The following is a 9,479-nucleotide window of genomic DNA, read 5'->3' as shown; positions in this document are numbered from 1 at the left end:
AAAATTGTTGTCTTGCAGGTTTCTATCAGCAAGTAATTGAACTTTTCCGATCCTACCTTCTTTTTTTGTTAGTTAATACGATTATACCGGGTTCGAAAACATGAGATTTTTGGCTACGCCCAATCTGATTACTGTTACATTGCTTAGTCTTTCTTTCATAAGTAGTTCCTAGGATGTCTTCCCAAACCAGGTTAGCTGCATATATACTGAAGGAACTAAAAAAAAAAAGAAGCTGCTGTTTTAAAAAAGTTCTTTATTCCTTTCTTGGCTAGAGCATCTGCTACCTTGTTCTGCTCTCTATAGCTAACCTATGGACCTCCCAACCTTCCTATCAGCAATCTACATTCATTATATTTGAGGTTTCCATTATCATGCATTGTGATAACCTCTTTTAAAATAGCTTAGAGCTAAGGGAACAACGAGTCCAGGCAAAATCTTGTGGATAGAATACGCATCTAACTCAGTTGGTCCATACAATCAGAAAAAATGTTTTTGTTAGCTCAATTGAGATGTCTTACTCCATAACTTGGAGGGAACCATTGCCTGACAAATGGTTGGAGGTGCAAAATAGACCCCATTATTGATTGAGATCTTGATAAGGTGAATACCCACTCTATTCTTATTTTAATGTTGACCTTTGTACCAGTTAAGTGAATACAACACCAATATTTAAAAAATCTTTCATATGTTTAATCGAGTATTTCAAGAATGACGGTTTGGAAGAAGGTAACCTAATTAGAAATTCTGATTCATTCAAAAACGTCAAGAATCAAACAACTTCAAAGCCAATATCCGAATTTCTCAACAAACTGTGTCATTCTCCTCTTATAATTATACATAAAAAAAAAGAACATATTACAATATAGGAAAAGGCCAACACCCAAAACACAAAAGCATCTATAGTTCGATTTCCCCTTGTAAAGGGGGGCAATACAATCAAGCAAAGTAGGAAAGAAAAAAGGTAATGATCAGACAATTTTGACGGGAGTAGAAGAATCAGAACCCAGATCGGAGTCTTGAGGTGCGTTTGCAGTTAAAGGTGCCCGGATACTGTCTTCATCATCTGGGTCATAGTCAGGATTCAGATTCTGATCAATGGCTTCTCGACCCTTTTCAAGACAAGGCTTGCAAGCCATTTCAATGGTGATCCAACCGAGAATTACGCCTGCAATTGCTATCAGTGCCGTTGTTAATGCCCCCATTGCCCTGTGACCCCTCAATCCCTATCTGATATTTCAGATTTGACAAGTGAAGAAGAAGAGTTCACCCGTAAGAGCAACTCACGCAAAGTATTTCTTTGGTCCAGATCCAGAATGGGTCTTTGTTGGCATTATTTACCCTGATTTCTTACCATAAATATATTTTTTCGTTTAGGAATATGTTTTAATATTTTAATTAGTCCTTTTCTAGTAGTAAAAGTTTATGACTCTATAAATATAGATTTGTTCATTCTAACTTAATTAATAATCACAATGTAGTCCTAGGGTTTTGAGAGTTGCGGTTATGGGGGAGAATTTTGTGTACCTCCTTGTATTCTGAGTGAATTGGTTGAGATTGTTTCTCTCTATATTTTATACTCTCATATTTATAGTGGATTACTCATCTCCTTTGTGGATGTAGGTCGATTGACCGAACCACGTTAAATCTCTCTCTTTTGGTATATTTCTCGTTTGTCTTCTTATTCATGGTCTTTCAAGGTTTGCTTTGCTAGCTTCCGCATTGCACCTGCTTATTTTCGATCCTAACAAGTGATATCAGAGCACATGGTTCAATGATCAAATGATTGAACAAGAGTGAAGACAGGTTCAAGTGGTTTCAAATCAATTTGCAACAAATTTGATAATAATGAAGATTTTTTGTCCAGCTACATGTGGAGAAGAGATTTAAATCATATTTGCAACATTCCTGTTGCTGCATTTTTGAAAATAAAAATAAAATATTTTAAAACCATTTTTAACCCATATATTTTAAACCTTATTTTTAACCATGGCAAACAACAGTGATGAAGATTACGTGAAGAACAAAGATTATCATGCAGTGAAGAAGGCGGATCAAGTTTTGTCAAGAAAATCCAGCCAAAAGGGGAGATTTGTTAGGGTTTTGCCCTGATTTTTTTACTTTATTTGAAATTTATTTTTTCCTAAAAGAAAAGACAAAACGTTACAATAAATGTTTTTAATTTTCATGAAAGGAAAATATATTTTTCTTCTATATTTGGTTTATTCTTTTCTTGGAAGAAAAGTTTGAAACTCTATAAATTAAAGACTCCTCTTCTCATATCAAGAACAAAACAAGATAATCCACAATGTAGTCGTTTAGAGACTTTTGTTTATGGAGAGTTTTATTCTCTCAACAATTTTAAATTTTTTTTTATATTAGTTTTCATATAATAATATTTTAATTTTTAGTATAAGTTTTTGTTATCTGAATTGTCAACCATATGATTCACAATTGTAAACTTCCGCATGACGCCTAATCACTTTCAAACCCAACAGTGGTATCAAAGCCATGGTTCAATGATGGAGCCATGTTAGAGATGGGTGTTCATCTTGGCGGGTGTAGTTCTAGCCGCAACCTTTTTGACAGTAATGAAGATCTTTGTTGGACAAAACACTTTTTTGGAGTGAGTAAATGTGCAGGTTCTTTTTTTTTTTTTCCTATTCGGTGTTCGGTACCATATTGAAGTTCGATTAAATTTAAATTCGCATTGAAAAGTCTCATATTGGAGGTAAAACACTCACTAAGAAAAACGACTTCGTATCCAAGGAGACTCAAACCCGAAGCCACTTGGTTAAGAATGAAGGAGTATTTACCACTCTAAATTTTAATTAGTCTAGATTATAAAAAGAAAAAAAAGAGTAAAAAGTTACCAAATAATTGTCTCAAATTGCTTCAATGGTGTTGATGGAGAACGAGGTGAAAATAATAAGGACAAGAAAGCGGGGAAAGAATCCTAAATAAACTCCTATAATGAATGTAGAGTTTAAGTTACCATATAATACTTTTTTGATATTTTTATTTAACTATTAATAATATGTGAACATATTAAAATAAATAAGTATTTCTAACAATGAGTGGAGTTATTTTCTTGTCCACTATCCGTAGATAGAAGTTATTCTCTTTGAAGAGAATATAAAGATGTAATTTTTATTTATTTTAGTCTTGTATCATACAACTCTTTTTTAAGAGATGGGAACATTCCCGGCGAAAGCCGGCCTCATATAGTCTGAGATAATGAGATTAATATTACAAGTTATGATACACAATAATCTGCTGTAAATCATAATCAACTACATACTTAGATCATCCAGTTAAGCCCTCATTTAAGTTCAAATTTTTCACAGAATTTTTTAAAAATATTGTCATGGAATTCTTTCTCTTTCTTCTTCTTGAGCGTCTCGATCAGAGGGCATGAAAATAAATTTTACAAGTGATCATTAAGGCGATCTCCAATCAGATTTATCAGACTCTACTTGGGGCAATCACTTGGTTTGTTTAGTGGAAGGCCCTCTGAATATTCGGACGTTCCTAGTTAGGTTTGTGTCATTTTTTAGCAAATATTTCATTCGTTTTAATTTATTTGACATATTTTGACTTAGCATGAGGTTTTAAAAAATAAAAAAGACTTTTGAAATTTATGATCTAAAATTAAATATATGTCAAATGTACCAAAATGTTTATGGTCTTAAACATGTCATAAAATGGAAAATTAAAACTAAAGAGTTGTTAAAAAAAAATTAAACAGATTAAAAAGGAAATACATGTCTATGCAGATAGACAATAATTGTCATAAAATTTCTTGCTTTTGCAAATCTATTGAGTTTTTATGCTTAAACATATACGATACTTCAATGCGCCATAATTCGTGCCTATGTTCTTGTGATAAGTTTCACACTGCTCATAATTTTTTACTAAACTCCAAATTATTTGTCTTTATTTCTGTGGATTCTCCTATGAATTATTATTCAATTCAGTTATATTACTAACCTATTTAGCCGAATCATGATTAACAACTAAATAATTACTGATTAATCTAACCACGCAACAACGTAAAAAAATTAAATTAATTATTAGAGCAAATAACAAGTAGACAAATGACACAACTCTCTCCCCTCATTTTCACGTCTCAAATACCTGTCGTTTTAACTTTTTACACGTCTATTAAAAAATCAAACGATAATTAAAATGAAACGGAGGGAGTATCTATCATATCATTATCCATATATACCCATCATCACAATATTAATCAAAAACTAAAATTTTCAACAGTATATGATTGACATGTTTTTCACAAGTAAAGACGTGGCATGACTTGGCTGCCACGTAAGGGTAAATTTAGCTGCTGATTGGGCCCATGAAGGGAGTTATAAGCGTACATTTGTAAGGCAGGGAGTTAAAAAATTAGTGCAATGTTTGGGGAAAAAACAGAAAAGGGTCCACAAACACAATGATATGCATAATTTTGAGATGATTTTTGTAGGTAGAGAGGGGAATTACTTACAAGGTTTTGGATTTATGATATCACTTGTGAAAATAACATCCATCTATCATATCAAATTGCAATCATAATTTAATCAAACAAATATAAACAAGGTATCTGATATACTCTTTTTGTTTTAATTTATTTATCCTATTTTAATTTGTTACAGAGTTTTATAAAAAAGTAAGAATTTTTTTTTAATATTATGGTAATATGTATCAAAATGTTCTTTAATGTTATGGCCTTAAATATACCGTGTGAATAGTTAGAACTAAAGAGTAAATAGTGGCTAAAGAGGGAATGGTAGTTTATTTTCATAATGGATTAAAAAGAGAAGTAAAACAAATAGATTGAAACGGCCAAACGGCGGAGTATTTTCTTCTGTAAAGCATGCAATATAGTGTGAAGAGTGTCATGCATTCATTTGGTTTTGTGAGATGGCTTATGCAATTACATTTATTATAATAAAACTTAAGAAAATACGGGAAAAAGAACTTTATTTGTTGATAAGGCTTCCAATGTATGAGGTGTTTTAATTAATGAATTCGTGTGGTAAACTCAATCATATGTGTATTAGTGTATAGTCATTTTCTCTCTTTTGCATGAATATCTTTCTTCTGCTGGGGTGGGGGTGTTGGAAAACTATATGCACAGTGAAAGCATATCAGAATCATACAACTTACATGAATAATAGACAATACGTTGTTTATGCTAGAACAAGTATAATCATGTTAGAGCATATAAACTTTATGAAATTAATATCAGAATTACCTCTTGAAGCGTGAGCAGATACCTACAAGTGAATCCACAAGCTAGTCGACAAGCTAGAACATTCAAGCAAATCCACAAGCTAGTCCACAAACTGGACCGCAGTTCTGCGATTTTCTACAGTGATCCCAAGTTTACTTCCGAACCCACTCAATACTTGGGTGGACAAGTATTTTATAGAAAAGTTTCCTTCTTTCAATAGTTAGAAAAATCCCTATTTATAAAGATTTCTTCCTAGTCCAAGGAGAAGGAATACCATGTCTTTCCTTAGAATAGAAAAAGACATGTACATCTCCCTTTCCTTAGAATATAAAAAGTCATGTCCTTCTACCTTTCTTTAGAATGGAAAAAGTGATATATTTCTCCTTGCCTTAGAATAGAGAGAGACATACTTCTCTCTTTCCATTTAGAATAGACTCTGAGTTCTAGTTAAATATGGGCATGGTAAGGACCACAAAATAAATTACTGGGGCTTCCTATTATGGAAATAATTCCAAATAATTAATTTAAATTATCTTACCATAATAAATTACAAATCATTCTACTAGAAATTCGTAATTGCACTCCTCTATTTATATTTCGAAACTCCTCATTAAACATATATGTAATTCCCCATGTTAAGATTAAAGATACTAATCAATAAATTAAATTACTGACGAACTTAATTCAATGATCAATTTCCTTTAGAGCAATGCTTAACTTATTTCATGTGCCGAATTCATAAATCCACTTGCAAGGTTTGACACGATGAAAACTTTTAAGCTTCTCAAAAAAACATATCATCATTCTCTATAACGAGACATGGATTCCGTCAACTAACTTATTATTTCACCAATCTACCAGGTATATTGACCTATCTTAGAATCTCACTTTTTAATAAATCAAAATGATAATTAACATATACAGATCATAATAGTTATATCAGGATTAATAATATAAGTACATTTAATAGTTTAGAGAATATGCTTTTGTCAGTCAGTCTAAAGCAACTATCTCTACTCGGTCCCGTTCAATACATATAAAATGCACTAGCACAAGAAGTTGGAACTATACCATTCCCATAATCAAGATAAACTACATATAATCTTGTGCTACAATCGTACCGATGGCATGTCCAATTCTCATCTTAGATTATGAACAAAAAGCTTTTAACTTATAAGAACCGATGATTTAATCATCTGTGTATAGGCTTAAACTCTATACACTAATTCATCTACTATATAAGTAAACATACACCATAAACGACTATATTATCTATTAAAAATGAATAAATAATTATTCTATAATAAATACTTTATCTAAACACATGGTTAATAGTATATATTCCAACAAGGGGTCCCTAGGGATGTAATTTGATTTAGCATGAAGTTTATAAAAGAAAGAATATTTTTCGAGAATAGTGGTATAAAATATATCATAAATGTTTGTGTGACTATAAAATTATTTTATTAAAAGTAAAATGAACATTTCAAAATTAAATTGTTACTAAATATAGAAATGTTCCATTTTTTTTTTGGAACTGACTAAAAATGAAAATAAGTCATATAAATTGAGACAGAATGAGTATCATGTATATTCGGAAACAACCTCTTTATATCTACGAGATAATGATAAGGTCTTTGCATACCCTACCCTCCTCAAATCGCACTTAATGGGATTTCATTGAGTATGTTGTTGGAGTATATATCATGTATATATTTGAGAAGTTAAAAGGCCAGGATCTTAATGGAAATTTTTTTAATTACGAAGGGTTTATACGTAACCATAATAATATCTCAATTATTATCAATCTTAAAATAATAGTATCTAGATTAATCATGACTCACCAGTCCCTTTCTCTCTTGTACATATTTTTCACTATAAATTCCCTCTTCACTTAGAATCATATCACTTGAACAAAATCTAATAAGTCCCCTCCACCAAACTCAAAAAATATGGCCATGCCTCAGCCAAATTTAATAGAAAACCCTATAAAACTTAGCAAATTGAGGAATAATAATATTAATATTCCTCAAAAAAGAAATTCAAGGTTGTCTTTTTGGGCCTTTGTTTTTTCAATTTGCATGTATATTTCCATCTTTTATATTTTCAATCTCTCCCCATATACTCTTATTAGCACCACAAACTTTTGGTTCTTTATTTCCAACACCCTTATTCTCATCATTGCTGTTGATTTTAATTTTGGCTCTAATTTCTCTTCTTCATCATCAATTGATCAAGAATATTCACTTCAAGAATATTACATGAAAATTTGTCAAGAAAAAAGTACTATTACTAGTTCTCCATCATTTAATTATTCTCCGTATACTATCGAAAAAATGGAGATTATTATTCCTTATGAAGAAGAAGAACGTATAAAAGACGTAGTTCATATCGAAAACAACAAACAAAAAGACGAAGAACAAATAATCAACATTATTGATCATAAAAATGAGAAGAAGGGTGAAGTGAAATTCTATCGGAGTAATTCAGAATTAAAAGCAATAATACCGGCGGAGAAAAATGAGAAAATTTTAAAAAGGATTCAAAGGTCAAAATCTGAGAGATATAATGATTTACAAGTAAATGGAGATGAAGAAATTAATGATGAATTTTTAGATATGTCAGTAGAGGAATTGAATAGAAGAGTGGAGGAGTTTATTCAACGATTTAATACACAAATTAGACTCCAAAGAAAACTCCAAACTTAATTAGGAGAAATCTATAAGTAGTGTACGTATTATAATTTGAGCTGTCTACTTAGCTATATACTTTAGTACTATGTTTTTTTAGTTGTTGTCATTCTCGTCGTCTTGTGCTATGTTCTGTTTTGTTTTTCCTTCCCTTGTTGAAGGTGTAGTTTTTTTTTTAATCGTAAGTTTACCTTATATTAGATATGAGCTTATAATTTGAAACATATACACAATGAATTCCCTATATATAGTTTATATGTTACTATTATTTTTGGTTGTTGTGTGTGTTCCATTTTATTTTTCTTGGTAACGAGTGTACGTAAAAACTAAGATTAATTCAGAAAATTTATATTTTGAATTCACCTTCATTTCGTTGTTATCGTGAGTACAACCTCCTTGTAATGCGACTAATACGTAGTTCTTATATTACATCTTAAGATGCATCGATTTATATATATCGTCTGCGATTTGCAATTTCAGTTCACTTACAATAATAATAATAATAATAATAATAATAATAATAATAATAATAATATTATTATTATTATTATTATTATTTATTCTATGTACTATAAATTAATGATGTCTTGTGGCGTTACTTTTGTAACGTGTCTATAAAAAAACACTATAAATTATTGAGATATAAGAGTAACGTAACGTGGCCATAAAAAACTAGCTATTGCAATTAATATTGTTGAGATGCAAATGCAACATGGAGTGGAGGGGAAAGCATATATTATGTCGAGCAATAATTATTTGAACAACTAAGAAGAATAGTGGACCAGCACAAGTTATGTTTCCAACAAGATTTCCATTTTTTTTAGTTTGAAAAATACGTTTGTGATTATAACGGAAGTTGCTAAGAAATGTTATTTCAATATTTTTCTAAATTATGATTGATTATAATATAATGCATGTTAATTGTAGAGACTTGTTCTAATTTTTGGAAGCAATGCATGAATTAAACTTACTATAACTTCTAATCACTCTCTCACCCTACTTGAGTTCACTAATTGAGGATCATCATGTTAATGTAGAGGTCTAATTGTAGGCCACACACTTGATAATTCATTTTCTTAGTTATGAAAATTTGTATATTGATTTAATCAACTAAATAAGAGATAAGATTGTGAAATAGTATTAGGAAGCATATATTGGGCTTACTTGTTATTGAAATTGGTCTTTAGAATACACTTGTTGGGCCTCAATAAGAATTTGGGAAAAATAAGCAAATACCCCATAAAAGCAAAATAATTACAAACATATACCCTTTTACATTCACATTCAACTAAATAATTACACTATATAACCCCATTTACTAATTTCGCTTAACTGATAGTGAATCAGTATCATATATACTGTATTTGTATCATTAAGGCTGATAATTTCGCTGAATTGATATTAAATCAATATATATATATATATTGTATTGGTATCATTAAAGTTTGTTGTTAAGAAATTACTCATTAGTCAATGATACTATAAGAATATACATATGTATTCTTATAGTAGCATTGACTAATAAGTAATTTCTGAACAAAAAACCTTAATGATACCAA

The 9,479-nt window shown here is 30.5% G+C and overlaps 2 protein-coding genes across 2 annotated transcripts; one reads left to right on the top strand and one right to left on the bottom strand.

The window, feature by feature from the left end:
• Positions 1 to 797: 797 nt before the first annotated feature.
• Positions 798 to 1,288, bottom strand: LOC125836472 (uncharacterized). Its single transcript, XM_049515646.1, has one exon. The coding sequence runs from the start codon at positions 1,200 to 1,202 to the stop codon at positions 969 to 971; it is 234 nt and encodes a 77-aa protein (XP_049371603.1). The 5' UTR covers positions 1,203 to 1,288; the 3' UTR covers positions 798 to 968.
• A 5,868-nt stretch (positions 1,289 to 7,156) lies between these two features.
• On the top strand, positions 7,157 to 7,938 carry LOC125836371 (uncharacterized). The gene has a single exon (XM_049515547.1). It carries the CDS (start codon positions 7,183 to 7,185, stop codon positions 7,936 to 7,938), a length of 756 nt encoding a protein of 251 aa, XP_049371504.1. The 5' UTR covers positions 7,157 to 7,182.
• Positions 7,939 to 9,479: the final 1,541 nt, after the last annotated feature.

The sequence above is a fragment of the Solanum verrucosum genome, unplaced genomic scaffold, assembly GCF_900185275.1.
Source record: "Solanum verrucosum unplaced genomic scaffold, falcon-dt-bn FXZP01000278.1, whole genome shotgun sequence".
NCBI classification, from domain to species: domain Eukaryota; kingdom Viridiplantae; phylum Streptophyta; class Magnoliopsida; order Solanales; family Solanaceae; genus Solanum; species Solanum verrucosum.
This window is presented reverse-complemented; position numbering and strand designations above follow the sequence as displayed.

What these genes read in the sequence shown, in the direction of transcription:
- LOC125836472 (XM_049515646.1), bottom strand. Translation starts at nt 1,202, where the DNA reads ATGGGGGCATTAACAACGGCACTGATAGCAATTGCAGGCGTAATTCTC.
- LOC125836371 (XM_049515547.1), top strand. Translation starts at nt 7,183, where the DNA reads ATGGCCATGCCTCAGCCAAATTTAATAGAAAACCCTATAAAACTTAGC.